This window comes from Phaenicophaeus curvirostris, chromosome 2 (assembly GCF_032191515.1).
Source record: "Phaenicophaeus curvirostris isolate KB17595 chromosome 2, BPBGC_Pcur_1.0, whole genome shotgun sequence".
Classification (NCBI taxonomy): domain Eukaryota; kingdom Metazoa; phylum Chordata; class Aves; order Cuculiformes; family Cuculidae; genus Phaenicophaeus; species Phaenicophaeus curvirostris.
This window is the reverse complement of record NC_091393.1, coordinates 93,576,605-93,592,025: the sequence shown is the minus strand read 5'-3', so window position 1 is coordinate 93,592,025 and position 15,421 is coordinate 93,576,605. Positions and strand designations below refer to the sequence as shown.

Here is a 15,421-nt window from a genome sequence, read left to right as displayed (position 1 = left end):
ATCTTGGTATGAGTGCTTCTCATATTTAACTTTAGATTCTTTTTTTTTCCCCTTTCTTTCTTTTTACTCTATACTCTGATAATCCTAAATTGTTCTTCTGCAGCTCTACCCCTGGATGCCCTGCATGCTTTAAATGCTTTTAAATGTATGTTTACTCCATTACTTTTATTGTTGTTCTCTACATTTCCTTCAGTTAAGCTTTCCTAACATTTATGGGAAACCCAAATGCAATATTGTGCTGGCAGTTTTTACCAGAGCAGTTCTGTGCCTGTATTCATTTTCTTGTAACTTCATAAGTGTTTAACTCTTGGCTTTGAATTTTACAGGCATGGTTTATGATGTAATTTTATGATTTTCGAAGTTGAAATAAAACAATTCAGCCTTAGAGAAAGGAAGACACTTAATTTTTAAAGCTAGCATTGTATTTGGTAGAGAATTAGCAAAAGTAGTACTTCATTAGTGCCTTTGTGAACATTTGCTTTGTTTTGCCTAACATGCACACCATTGATAATTGCCCTTTTCATACACACTGGAACTTTGGTGCTGTAGACTTCCCGTTGCTCCAGGTGCTAGCACTGCTCTCCACACATAGCCTCTGTCCAAGGAGCCACAAAAGACGTTCTCCAGTTCCATGAAACAGAAAGGCCTGCTTTTAAGAAACGTGTGTCTTGTTGAAATGTCTTTTGCATTGTGTTTTTGCATCTGCATGCCTCTTGTCTTTCTAGTACATAGGACATCACAGAAGAATTCGGGGCAATTGATTATATGCGCTTTTGTCCACAGTCATTTAACTGTGTTTGTAACAGCCCCTATGTGATAAATCTTCAAGTAGGTTGCTTGAAGCCCAGTGTTGTAGGTGTATGTGATGTTGACCAAACTATTACATGACAAAACTGAGAGCCTGGGTACAGTGCAGTAGGCTGAAAGACTTTCATCAGAAGAATAAAAATGGTTGTCTTGGGATGTATTTAGCCTGTCTTTGCAGCCTTAAAGCTACCACAAGAGCTAGGATAAGGGAAATGGCCCTTGTGGCCTCCTGAATGCAAGGTGTGGCAAACTGTCCAAACCAGCCAGTGGTAGAGCGGCAGAACAGGGAGAAATATCCTCTGCAAAAGCAGTTTTCCATGTATTTTTACATGACAGAAACTGGACTTTGATTAGAAATTCAAGTTCTGACCCTATTTGCATATTCTGGTGAGTTTTATTTGTTTTAATATGCTTCTGTGATCGTTATCTCCTCCCTAGCCTGATTCTTGTTTAAGAGCAGTTGGGTTAGGTGGTACCAATATGCGAAAGTTGTGGCAATTTTTTGTTATCTATAGGGCAGTACTCTTCTATTTTTAAAGCTTTGATATGTTAAGAGTGCTTGTGCGTCATCATAGTGTCCGTTTCCTTTCTTAAGGAATTCAAGGGTGATTATTTATAAATCGTCGTAGAACAAGTTATTGTTCCTTTTTAGCTTTCGAATTGGCTATGTTGAAGAGAGAATTATCACATGAGCAGACATCCTGACTAACTAATGTTGTCTGTATTTTTTTTTTAATGCTCATATATTGTACACTATTTTGAGTTACAGATTTTGCTAGTAAGATAACAAGGTTAGATTTGATTTGCTGGTCTGCTTCATTTGAAATTCAATATGTATTGTGGATTTAAACACTGACCCTACCTGTAAATAACAATAACTGTGACTTGGAACTTGCAGTGATCTGAAAATGTTAATTGCTATGGAGGCTTTCTATTTTGTGTAGACAAAATCTCTTTGGGGTGGAGGCTGTTTTTCAGAATGCAGGCTATGAAAACATGAGTTACTGTGTTTACTTCTGTACTTGTTTTTAGGACAACAAAAATCATATATTTTTTGGTGAGGATGATGGGGACAGGGATGACATTTTTTGTGCAAAAGGGCTTGGAGTTTTGTGTTTCAAAAGGAATTTAGACTGTACAGTTTCAAGGAGAGGTGGTAGAAGTGTTACAATAATTGTCGTAATGGAGTAATGAAGGACATAAAGATGGTCAAGCAGAATAGCCAGTTTAAGAAATGGAAATTATAGTACAACAGAAATGCAAGGAAATGCTGTGTTATACAATACACAGTTAAATCTGTGCTAAACATGACAGTAAACTGTTGCCCAAATGAAGAGCTTTGTAGGATCTAAGAAAGGTAGAATGATTATTCAAATGGACTAGATGCTGGTGAATAGTTCAGGAGGATTTTAAAAGAGCTCTTGAAAACCCAACTCTGTGCAGTGCCAGCTCTCACTGCATTTCCTCATACTGCAGAACAAATGGTTTTGCTTTTTTAATTAAGGGAGACACCTTGGGTTTCTGATTTGAATACTGACTTGTTTTTAAAATGCGTTTGAGTATTTTAAATAAACTGATAAGTAATTAGTCAAGTGAAATACATGTAACCTCAAAGTATAGCTTTCGGTTAGCTGAAAAAATATCTAGCCTGCCTTAACCACAACTGGTTATGAGTAGTACAAATTCAGGGAAAACAGTCTTCCCTTGAAGAAGCCGTTTCTAATCAATGGAAAGTTACTTGCTGTGTCTTTTGAGTTGCCTTGTCCTGATCATTGTCAAAACCAGAGTTGTTTACTAGATGGCTCATAAATAAAATAACTTATTGATTATTTTCAAAGTTGGTGAAAAAGAATCCAGTCTGCTAATAACTGAACGAAAAGGAAAAAATCATTGTTTTGAATTTTCAACAGAATAAAAATTGTTTTTAAATTCTGCTTTGTATTGCCATTTTAAGAGGTACTGATTTATTACCAAAGAGATTTCAGTTTACCTCATCATCACTGTAAACTGGTAGACCAGCGTCCTTAATTTTAAAGTATACTTAAAGCGTTAAAAAACCCAAACAAGGTAGTTGCTAACATGAGCATAAAATTATTCTTTTTCTTAGATCCCAACTTTGTTCGGACTTTTCTCACAACATATAGATCCTTCTGTAAACCTCAAGAGTTGATGAGTCTGCTAATAGAAAGGTATGTCACTGATAAAAATAAAGTGCAGTTTTCTTTTAACTCGGAGCAAAAAGATTCTTGTTTTCCAATTGGTTTTGATTTATTCCAAACTCATTTAAAATGTTGTCCAATTCAAGGATTACAGGTAAGATGTGCAAGTTAGATCCAGAAGCTTTAAGACTGTTTGCGTAGCTTCAGTAACTTCCAGCATCCCACAGTTCTTGAAATCTATATTATTACTGAATTTGGCAAATCTTCTTCTGCATTTACCAACATGTAATATTCTGACCTGTGGAAATGTTCTGAATTTCGATCTGTCTTTTAATCATCATTTTATTTTTGTATGCTGTGAACAAGGTTAGTTTGCATTGGACCCTAGTGCTTATGCTTATCTTTTGTGCCAGATTTGAAATTCCAGAGCCTGAGCCAACAGAAGCTGATCGTATAGCTATGGAGAATGGAGACCAGCCTCTTAGTGCAGAGTTAAAAAGATTTAGGAAAGAGTATATTCAACCTGTGCAGCTACGGTGAGTATTGCATCAGTGTGAGCCACACTGACTTCTGTTAAGTCTTTTGAAGTAACATTTTTCAGATGCAGAGCCTCTCTGTGATACAGCAGTTGTCTTTAAATTTAAAAGTAGAAGAATGATTATAGCTGGTTGCTGGTGATATGCAAACAGTATAAGTTGCATTTAGTCTGCTGCCGATTCTGGTATTCCCGTGAGCCTTCACCTACTAAAAGCTTTGAAATGCTAGCTGTATTGTACAGCGCTGCTTATCCTTTACTTTTGCAGAGTATTAAATGTATGTCGACACTGGGTAGAACACCACTTCTATGACTTTGAAAGAGATGCTGATCTTCTGCACCGTTTAGAGGAATTCATTGGAACAGTAAGAGGTACTTATGGTTTTTCAAGTGCTGGGATTTATAATAAAGCATCCCTTTCCAAAGGTATGGAATGGGATTGCTTTTCCTTTCACTGAGCAGGTAAAGAAAAACAGGACTGACTGTTTATGTTCACAAAGAACATAAAGCTTAATTTAAAAAAAAAAAAAGCAACTGAATAATTATCAGGAGAGAATAATTGCTTTGATTGTCCTCTTAAACTATACACAGGGCTTATTTTTGTAAAAGTTTGATGTTGGAGACCACTATATCTTTGGAGCAAAGGTTTTCCACCTATTTCACAGCGTGTATTAGACCTGTAGGACACCTTCCAGTGGTGGATGTCCATATCTTTCCTTTTCCTGTGTAAGAAAAACTGTACAGCTGCAGGAGCTGTAGGAAAATACTACAGTAGAGAACCATTTAATGGTTATTTTAGCCATTAAAAGCAGCAGGCAGAACGAGCCAGCTGACTTAACATGGATTATTGGTAAATTTTCAGTAGACTTGCCATCTTGTGCATGAAATTCTTATGGTGTAGAGCTAAACAGGCATTTGGCCTTCAGGTTTTATTCTATAGTTTGATGCTAAATGCAGTAGAGGGAGAAGCTTCTCCTTGTTTCTTATTTTGTCCTTTGTTTTCTGAGGTATGTATGTACTCTTGCCCAAAGTTTATAACATTTGGGGCATTTACAGAAGTGCATTTTGGGCAAAAGAAGGGTTGTTTCCATAAACTTATTGTCAGGAAAGAAAAGAAAATGCCTGATTCGGAGCAGCAGCCTAATCTGAGTGTTCTGAATTGTGCTTGGGTAGATTTGGCATGATCAGCATTGGCTGTTGAGGAATTCTTCGTATGCTTGAATGCTTTGAGACTTGTGTAAGAATACCACTTATACACTTCTAAAGAATACATGGTTGCTTTAGTTTAGTAGACTTTGGGTTTAAATCCATAGATTTCTAAATTATACTGCCTTCTTTGGAAAAATAGTATAAAGAATAACCAAATAGTTATTTTCTCTCTGTGTCCTAGGCAAAGCAATGAAGAAATGGGTTGAATCAATCACAAAGATAATCAACCGGAAAAAGCAGGCACAGGCCATCGGGCCGAGTCACAACATTACTTTTGAGAGCCCACCTCCGGCAATTGAATGGCACATAAGCAAACCAGGACACACAGAGACTTTTGACTTGCTCACTTTGCATCCAATTGAAATTGCTCGGCAGCTCACTTTACTTGAGTCAGATTTTTACAGGTAACTTTCCTCCATTGACAAACACATGACACAAACCAAAATATTCTCCAGCATGAAATTGTTTCTGCGGGCCCCTGCTGTGAAGCCCCATGGTAGGTGAAGGGACTTTACCAATGCTATATGTTAATCGTTATTTTTTCAGAAAAAAAAAAATAAATCTCAAAACCAGTATTGTCAATCCTCCCCAAGTTAACATACAGTATATGTAACTGATGCATCCTGTTAATTATGTTGTGCTGCAGATTCCTCTTGATATTTTCAAGTAGATCAATCTTTGGGGAGCATGAACGTGAATTAAATGAGTTTTCTTCATGTCCTAGTTTGTGAAGGAAATTGTGGACCATGTCAGATCTCACCAGCTGTCTGTGAGAGATTTTTCATGTATTGGAAGCTCACATTTTACTATGGTGGATAAGATGTAGACTTCATTCTTCATTTAGATGAACAGAGGTGGTTAATTGTCATATAAACTAAGAAATAGTTATTTACTAAAAAAAAGAAGAGTAAAAATTCCAGTCACTTAGCTGTGTGGGAGCCAGACACTACAGGAGAGAAGTGATGCTTTAAGAATTTATTTCCAACTTAATTCCAAATTCACTGTAAATAAAGGGGGCTTGGAAAACAATGTCTTCTTTCCTGCTTTAAATTACAATTTTTGATACATGCATCTGCCTTTCTAGAGCTGTGCAGCCATCCGAACTAGTTGGAAGCGTGTGGACAAAGGAAGATAAAGAAATTAATTCTCCTAACCTTCTCAAAATGATAAGGCATACAACTAACCTCACTTTGTGGTTTGAAAAGTAAGTGACTTGCCTGAATCTGCACCTACTCCATTTTTGGATATTTACAGTCCATTCAGAAGTATATTGTGAAAAATTCAATTCTGGGAGAATTCCAGATTTAAGTTGTATTTAGATGCTACAACTGGACCCTGTGAGAATTTTCCCATAATGGTCTTAGCTTTTTATTCTTAGAATGTTTTCAAATGTTTGTTCTCTGAACATTATTAAAACTATGTTAAGTAATTTGATAAACTTTTCGTGTTTGTGTTACAACATAATATTTGATTTTGGAACACTCATACAAAATCAAATCTTCTTATGTATTTAGATGCATTGTAGAAACAGAAAACCTAGAAGAGAGAGTAATTGTAGTGAGCCGAATAATTGAGATCCTGCAAGTTTTTCAAGAGCTAAACAACTTTAATGGTGTCCTCGAGATTGTGAGCGCTATGAACTCCGCAGCAGTGTATAGGTTGGATCACACATTTGAGGTACAGTGAAATGTTTTCCATTTTTGGTCTGGAAGTGTAATGCAGTGCACTTCAGCGCTGCACTGAAAGCCTGTCTTTAGTAAGCATGTGCTTCAAAGAAGGAGCAAGGAAGGTAAATAGCCCAACAAATTAATCTATCAGGGTGTGATAGAGGGTTTTTTCCCTTGGTTTCAGAGGGAAGAAACCAGTCCTCACTTAAAAAGGGAGAAAAAAGTGGCAAGGATCTCCTTATGGCCACTGACTTAAATATCTGGGAGACCATTACTCTCAGTATTGTTGCTGGGCTACACCTGTACCCTTTCTTTCCAAAGAACCTGTGTCGTGTCTCTCTCTAGCAAATTCCAAGTCGACAAAAGAAGATTTTAGAAGAAGCTTATGAATTGAGTGAGGATCATTATAAGAAGTACTTGGCAAAACTCAGGTCCATTAATCCTCCTTGCGTGCCTTTTTTTGGTGAGTACGTGTGGTTTGAATTGAGCTGTAGCATGCGTAAACATTTGGAATATGTGGAGCGAGGGCTCTAAGCAGGGTATGAACAATAGTAAGAAGTCAGTTTCAACAGGGCAGATAGGTTTGAATTTCAGGTACCCAGACATTAATCGTGTATACGTGAAAGATTAAAGTACTGTTGATTGCAGATGTTATTTAGAGTAAAAATAAGTATATCTGTGATGTACATATTCACTCATTTTTACTTTTAATGTATTTCGAGAGGTGTTGTGACCCTAAGGGCCTTAATTGGAAGGTGGTCACATTAGAAAAATTGTGTTGACAAGTAAAGAAAGAAAGTCCCCCTTCCCCATCAAGAATTCCAAGAAATAACGTTATAGTTCTTATTTTTATATTTTTTATAGCTACAGTCTTACTTCTAGTAAAAAGTCTTATGACTATTAAAACAGGGTTTGGGAAGGAAGCCTCCTCTTTATCAACAAACTAACAGTCCTTTCAAGTAGACTGCTTGGAATTTCTGATGTTTTGCAAATAGTGAAGTTAGAATCATAGAATAACCAGGTTCGAAGAGACCCACCGGATCATCGAGTCCAACCATTCCTATCAAACACTAAACCATGTCCCTTAGCACCTCATCCACCCATGCCTTAAACACCTCCAGGGAAGGTGACTCAACCACCTCCCTGGGCAGCCTGTTCCAGTGCCCAATGACCCTTTCTGTGAAAAATTTTTTCCTAATGTCCAGCCTAAATCTCCCCTGGCAGAGTTTGAGGCCATTCCCTCTCGTCCTGTCCCCTGTCACTTGGGAGAAGAGGCCAGCACCCTCCTCTCTACAACCTCCTTTCAGGTGGTTGTAGAGAGCAATGAGGTCTCCCCTCAGCCTCCTCTTCTCCAGGCTAAACAACCCCAGCTCTCTCAGCCGTTCCTCATAAGGTCTGTTCTCCAGCCCCTTCACCAGCTTTGTTGCTCTTCTCTGGACTCGTTCCAGAGTCTCAACATCATTCTTGTGGTGAAGGGCCCAGGACTCAACACAGTATTCAAGGAGCGGTCTCACCAGTGCCGAGTACAGAGGGAGAATAACCTCCCTGGACCTGCTGGCCACGCCGCTTCTGATCCAAGCCAAGATGCCATTGGCCTTCTTGGCCACCTGGGCACACTGCTGGCTCATGTTCAGTCGCTCTCAACCAACACCCCCAGGTCCCTCTCCTCCAGGCAGCTTTCTAGCCAGAATTCTAGTCTGTAGCACTGCACAGGGTTGTTGTGCCCCAAGTGCAGGACCCGGCATTTGGCCTTGTTAAACCTCATGCCATTGGTCTCAGCCCAGCGGTCCAGCCTGTTCAGATCCCTTTGCAGAGCCTCCCTACCCTCCAGCAGATCGACACTTCCACCCAGCTTAGTGTCATCTGCAAACACATGGCATTTCTGTTCTTTAGCAAGTTGCTTGGATAGTTGCTGCAGATCAATACCAGCTCTGGACATTGCACTTGTCCAGCGTAGGCTTCAGGCCAGAACTGGAAGAAAATAATGTTGATGGCATATTTGGCCGTTAACAGATTTGGGGAAAGATATACTCAGAGGTCTGCAAAGAAAAACAATACCAACTAAGAAACCTTCTGACCTGCTTCAGATATGAATAGTGGTTAGCAGGGTCACATATGAATAGCTTCAGTTATTTCTCTCAAGTTGTACTTAAAACAGTTATGATGACGGTTCCAGATATGTTATCTGTGGACTTGAGAGCGCGTTTTTCTAATCTTCAAATGATTTGATGCAATTATGAAGCCAGGAGCAGAGAGTGGGACAGAAGAATAAAACTTGAAAATAATTTTTTTGGTGCTTAGCTGGGCTCTCTGATGGAGTAGAGCTGAATTAAAGCAGCACAACTGAGAGACAGCACTTGAGTTCAGTGTGCTCATGTCTTGAAAAATCCCAGTAGTGTTGAGTTGTGTATGCTTCCTAAACAACAGAGGGATGCATAGACTTCGAGATTTTGTTGGAAAAAAAGCAGCGTTCTGGAAAAAAGGATATTAAAATGTTTAAATTGTTACCCTTATTTGAAAATTCAATCTGATTCCCTTATTGACCCTAACAGAGAATTTTTCTGAATAACCAGAGTACACAGATTAAATTCTTTAGGAAATCTTTTTATTCCAGTCATGTGATTTACTCCTTGTTTTGTACTGTGTTGAAAACCTCTTCTGTGTGCTCTTAGGGATTTACTTAACTAACATTTTGAAAACGGAGGAAGGCAACCCTGAATTTCTAAAGCGACATGGGAAAGAGCTTATAAACTTCAGCAAGAGAAGAAAGGTAGCTGAAATAACAGGAGAGATACAGCAGTACCAGAACCAGCCATATTGCTTAAGAGTAGAATTTGACATCAGGGTAAGTGGCATTTTTCCACGAGTCTGTGCACTGAGCTGTTTTTATGATTTTTGTCAGCTGATAGACTATAAATTCATATAGATTCAATTGGACTGAGTCAGAGACAGTCAGAAGGCCTGTTATAAGATCTCTCACGTCTCACTGTACAAAAGGGCAGAAAGCTCAGTGCTTGTAGTTTGGGGGGGGCTGCTTTTTTGGTTTTGTTTTTTTTTCCCCAGCTATTGAGATGTAAGTATTGCAGAAAGTATTTAGAATACTTGTGCAGTTGGTTTTCAGGCTCAGCATAGCAGTAGCAATGTTCAGCAAAGGACTGGCAAAAAAACGGATTTAATAACTTTAAAATCTATCTTTACTTCTGGCTCCCGTAATTTATTTCTTTTCTGAAACAGCTGGGAGCAGTTGTGCAATAGAAACAAACAGGACTAAGCTACTGAGTGTCAAGAGACTAATTCTGCAGTGGAAATGCTGTGTGCCATTTCCACATACACTTGCCACACTAAGAAGTAGCTTGGCTGACAAATTTTCTACCTTCTTGTATTTCAGAGATTTTTTGAAAACTTGAATCCAATGGGAAACAGCATGGAGACAGAATTCACAGACTATCTTTTCAACAAGTCACTAGAGATAGAGCCAAGAAATGTCAAGCCTCCACCAAGATTTGTTAGTATTCAAATTTTCTAATTTTTTTTTCCACTCCAAAAAATGCTTACGTTTGTCTTTCACAGACAGCAGAAGTCATTTTAGATCTCTAACTGCAGAAACACAAAGCTACATTTAGGTGATGATGCGGCCTTTTAATTTTGTTTTGTATTATCTTTTTTCTCTTTGCAGCCCAAAAAATACAGCTATTCTCTCAAGTCCCCAGGTGTTCGTCCCTCTAATCCAAGGCCAGGTACCATGAGGCATCCCACACCCCTGCAACAGGAGCCAAGGAAAATTAGTTACAGCCGCATCCCAGAGAGTGAGACCGAAACTACAGCATCTGCACCAAACTCTCCCCGAACACCTCTAACCCCTCCCCCTGCTTCTGCTACTTCAAGTACTACAGATGCCTGCAGTGTGTTTGACTCGGATCCTTCAAGTCCTTTTCATGCAAGTAGGTGCTAACAATAATCTGCCAAGAATGCCTGTATTAGATTTTGTGGTATTAAACAGGGGAAATGGTGTTTAGTCTTCTAAAATGACTATAGAAATAATTGCTTTTGTCTCCTTGCAGCAGCAAGAACTTTCACTGTGTTTTATTATTTTTTTTGAAAAGTTTTTATTGTAAAGAGAGAAAAATTGAACAGAATTAGGTGTGTTATGAAGAGAGTATTACACATTTTTGGAGAAGCTGTCAAAACAGAAGACAGTGATAGATCTCTATTGCCCACGTGTGTCCCAAACAAACATTTGTGTGATTTGCTGCCATATATATATGATGAATGTATTTGGTAAATGTGTTTAATGGTGAGCGATTAGAATAAAAATGAATGTTTTGTGGGTGCCTTATTCTGCTGTCTACCACTCGGAACAGGTTTCAGTGCACGTGGATGTTTTTCCTGCAGAACTTCAAATCAGTATTTTCCTGCTTTAAATCCATCAGACACCTATTTGTCTTCTGTCTTCACCTTTATACAAGGAAGCTCATATTTTATGGTGTGCTTTCAGTAATTTATAGCAGACACAGCCTCCTTTTGTGTATGGGGGCATTCAAAGGAAGTACAGGATTAGTTCTGTGTTCAACTGGTTGCCACAAGGAGGTGAAATGACTTGCTAAAGCAGAAGTTGTTTAGGAGACTAGTGACAGTACTGACTGTCCAAGCCACATCTCTGGAATACCTCTTCAGAAGATATTTCTCGATTGTTGGGTTGACCCATTGACTGCAGGTTCAGGGTATTGGTTTAGCGCTGCTGTGATACCAGAACAACTTCGTGTTGTGGTTTTGGTGAACGAGGATTGCAAAGATCGTGCAAGGATTGATGACCACAGAGATGATAGCAGCTCAAAAAAGCACTTTGTGTGGAAGCTGCAATTAATGGGTTGTTTTGTTGTCTTTCTTTAACACCTTCTTGATTCATGCTGCTTTTTAGGAGCAATTATTTTATTATTTATGATACGTTTATTGGCAGCAATAACGGAAATATACTGACTCAAATAAAAGTTTGTCATTATCAGGATATTTTTTTTATGTCCACTAGGATCTGCTTCTGTGTCATCCATAAACTTTACCAAAAATTCAGATGAAGCCCACGTTCCCCCTCCAGTTCCTCCACGAAGAAGACCAGAGTCTGCCCCAGCTGAATCCTCCCCATCAAAAGTAAGGAAGGCAAAAAAAGGGCATTTTTTCTGGGAGCAGAGGGCAAGGTATGATAGAAAAGTTACTCTTAAAGATGGTACATGTATTTCTGAAGAACTGTATGTGAAAAGAGTAAGCAACCATGTATTTCAAGCCTTCACAGCTCTGCCTCATTATGTCCTGATCCCAAACAAATGACAGTTACCACATGGGATCTAAATTTAGGGTTAGAAATGTCTCGTCTGCTGATCTGCTATGCTCAGGCCCTCACATTGCCTGTGAGAACTTGAGGCTACAGGCAGATGTTTCTATCTGTGATAATTGCTCCAGAATATCATTTGGGATATATGAGTGGAGCTGAAGAACTGAAGAATAGTAATGATAAAGTAGTATACATAAATCAGTCCTCTGGATAGGTTCATTAGAATACCTGACCCTGTGCTCAGTACTTTCTTTCCCTTCTCAATTACCTGTTCTGTCTGCCTATCTGCTTGAGCCATTGCTACGTTTTCCTTTTGCATTTGCCTAGCATTTGGGATCTTGATCCAGCCTTTGTTGCAGACAGTGTCAAATGTCTTTTGATTTTTGGGAGCTGGTTATGACTTCAGAGAATTGTGTGGATTTCAAAATCCCTCTCAAAATTACTTCAGAGCATGTATGTCTTTGAAGAGGACTTGCATGTGGCTCTTCAAGTTGTTTTCAGACTACATGTGACCATGCTGTCAGCCAGCAGAGTTTAACACATCACATTCCTACCGAAATCATAGAATAGTTTGTGTTGAAAGGGACCTTAAAGATCATACCAATTACCCTGTCACTGTGGTCTGCAGCTTGGAAACTGTTCACTTTGATAATTCTGACCACTCAGTTCCATCTTCTGAGCATAGCTTATTTTTTTCCCCTATTCAGCATCATCTGCCTCTCCCCTTTCCTCATTTTCTTACAGAAATATCTGGTGTTAATTATCCACCCCAAGTGCCTGTTACTTGGGAGATGGTGGAAGATATCCAAACCTACCCAGCAAGCAGGCCTGGAACTAGCATGGAAATTGTTGCTTTGGCCATTTTTTGCCTTGCCTTTGTCCCTCTCTGTGCATCTTCGTTCCTCCCATCCTTGGCTGTTAACTTATGTATTGTTATACACCTGCTTTCCCCATGCGCATCCAGTTTCTCTTTTCTGTCTGCATCACTCTGAGAAAAATGTTTTTCAGGCACCACCACTCCCTTTTGCTTCTTTACTCCCTCTCTTCATTCTGCACCTGCTTGCTGTGCCTCCTCTTTATCTGGATAAGAGAAACCTGCAGGACCGGAGCTCTGCTTTCATTTCACAGCAGAGTCCTCCTGTTCTTTACTACCATTCTAAAATGTTAATGAATGAAATGTTTGTGTACCTCAGATTACTTCTGCGCACCTGGACAGCCCACCAGCAATCCCTCCTAGGCAACCAACCTCTAAAGCATATTCACCAAGGTACTCAGTGCCTGACCGGACCTGCATCCCTGACCCCCCTGAAAGCCCTCCTGTGTTACCACCACGAGAACCTGTGCGAACTCCAGATGTCTTCTCTAGCTCACCACTACACCTCCAACCTCCACCATTGGGGAGAAAAAGCGAACTTGGTAACACTTTTTTCCCAAACAGCCCGTCTCCGTTTACTCCCCCTCCCCCTCAGACACCTTCTCCACATGTAGCACGGAGGCATCTTCCATCACCACCTTTGATACCGCAAGATGTGGACCTTCATTCTGTTGCTGGACCACCTGTTCCTCCGCGACAAAGCACTTCTCAACATATCCCAAAGCTTCCTCCAAAAACTTACAAAAGGGAGCACACACACCCATCGATGCATCGAGACGGCCCACCGTTGCTGGAGAATGCCCATTCCTCCTGAACTACGCCTTGCGCTGGGAGTCGCATTTTCCTGGTGCTATGTCTGTTGCTGGCAATGGATGCACTGAACCTGATGGTGCCAAGGAGTTGGGATGTGTATGCTAAACACTAAAAACTCTCCGATTGGAAATGCAGTGTACAGAAATGAATTTGCAAAAACAGACATTCTAGTGGAAAATCCGGTTAACTTGCTATTCTTGTTTTAGTGTGCAGGGCATTGTTCTAAAGTAATTGGACGACTGATTGTACCAGAAAACAGACTTGAGGGACTTCTTTGGCCAATGAGCAGAGGCTGTGTTTGTGTAGTGATCAATAATGTCCAGTACAGGAGGGCAAACAGTCTTGTATCCATCAGTTCCATACAGTGGCACAGTTTTTGGAATGAAAACATAATGCACTTTTTTTAAATCTCAAACAGGGAACTTTATATCCTCCTTAATTTTTCTTTGCTTTACTCCCTGCTTTAAAATACCTTCCTAAAATTACAAGAAGGACTGTGAGGAAGATCTGTGGTACCTAACCGAGCTAGAATTAAGGCAAAGCACTGTATTACAGTCCTGTTTACAAGTTGTTATAATGAGTAGTAGGAGGTACCTAGGCTTCACCAAAGAGGTACTTTATTATTATTTTCTGAAATATTATGGTGCCAGTTCAAAAATAAAATTTGCCAGGAAGCATAATGTCTAATTATTGCTTTCTTTAGATAGAGCAGATGAAAGTCTTACATCATTAAGATGACAGCAAATTTTTTTTAAAAAGCAGCACTATCATCTGAAGTAAATATACTACTACATTTAGAAGACTGTTAATCTCTGCTAAGTTATGTCACGTTCTTTTTAAGGTTTACTGATAATCCATTTCATGGCTAGTAGCTATTCTTTTTTCAGTCATGCCATGGAAACAGTCACTTGTAAAAAAGAGCACTCACTGGTCTACTTCCATAGCTATTGTCATGTTTTACTAACAATAGATTAATCAGCATATATAGAATTGCCTTGCAGTTGCATAAATCATGTGTATATAGTGAACGTTGCATAAATATACTTGCAGATTGTTTTTAATTTAATTGAAATAAAGATACAGATATGTTTGGCTGACATATGTTAAATTATTGCTCAGAAAGATGTACAACTCAGTTTTTCAGTTAAGCAACCAAAGGGGTTGAAGCCTATGTTTTGGTATGTGTTTCTTATAGCTCAATGTATGTATTTTAGTAAGGGGTCTAAAGAGAAGTTGGGTTTGGCATGTGTTACAAAGTAGTAGTTAAGTAATCTTTGAGAAGGTGGCTTACTCCCAAAGTGAATTATTATACATTATAAAACTTCTCTTACTTCCTGTATGACACTTGTTAGAAAAATTCAGACTTATATTAATCTTTACAATAGCTCTCAAAGTCCAACATACACATGATGGAGCACGTAGTAGTATAAGTATCATGACATGGATTATCCATAAACCTGTGTGTTGCTCTTCAGCTCTAGATGATACTATGACAGTAATGCATGGCAGTTACTGAAGAATAGAAGCTCTATAATCTCCACTACAGTATGCATGTGAAGCAAGCATAAAGTATCTCATCTTCAGTTAACACGCCTCATGGGTCAGGGTAAAATTCTATCACACTTCCTCTTTGGAAGAAGAATAATTTCAGCATTGTGGAAAGCTGTGTTGTTAAGAGATGGTGTCAGTCAAATGATGGAAGTCGCCTTTTTTTAATGCTTTCTGCCATGTCATTGATCAGTGCCCCTTGGTCCGTTAGTGTGGTCATTACAATTCATAAAGTGTTCTGATATCATCAACAGGAGCAGCTGTTTTCATCATAGTCAGATGTTGAAATTTCGGTTGTATTACTTCTTTGATGTCTTTAACACATTTTTGAAACACTCTTCTGGCAAAAGAAGAAAAAGTCAAGATTTCTAAGCATTGGCTTTGGAGGAGAACATTATATGAGAGCTTTGTAAAACCCTCAAGCTACAGGAGACGTAGCTTAGGTTACCGGTTCTTTGGATGTAAGCACGATGATGGCCATAC

General features: G+C 39.1%; 1 protein-coding gene across 3 annotated transcripts in view; it reads left to right on the top strand.

Annotated features, from left to right (window-relative positions):
- SOS1 (SOS Ras/Rac guanine nucleotide exchange factor 1) overlaps positions 1-14,487 on the top strand; it is a 48,132-nt gene extending 33,645 nt beyond the window's left edge. For 2 of the 3 annotated variants that reach the window (XM_069852896.1, XM_069852897.1), the window contains exons 11-22: positions 2,915-2,996; positions 3,380-3,502; positions 3,770-3,873; positions 4,892-5,114; positions 5,795-5,914; positions 6,225-6,387; positions 6,723-6,840; positions 9,050-9,222; positions 9,766-9,882; positions 10,054-10,318; positions 11,404-11,522; positions 12,897-14,487. In XM_069852896.1, coding sequence (XP_069708997.1) covers positions 2,915-2,996; positions 3,380-3,502; positions 3,770-3,873; positions 4,892-5,114; positions 5,795-5,914; positions 6,225-6,387; positions 6,723-6,840; positions 9,050-9,222; positions 9,766-9,882; positions 10,054-10,318; positions 11,404-11,522; positions 12,897-13,391 — 2,102 coding nt within the window. In that variant the 3' untranslated portion in view covers positions 13,392-14,487. Of the gene's footprint in view, positions 1-2,914; positions 2,997-3,379; positions 3,503-3,769; positions 3,874-4,891; positions 5,115-5,794; positions 5,915-6,224; positions 6,388-6,722; positions 6,841-9,049; positions 9,223-9,765; positions 9,883-10,053; positions 10,319-11,403; positions 11,570-12,896 lie in introns of all 3 variants that reach the window. The other variant, XM_069852898.1, reaches the window with a different exon arrangement.
- Positions 14,488-15,421: the final 934 nt, after the last annotated feature.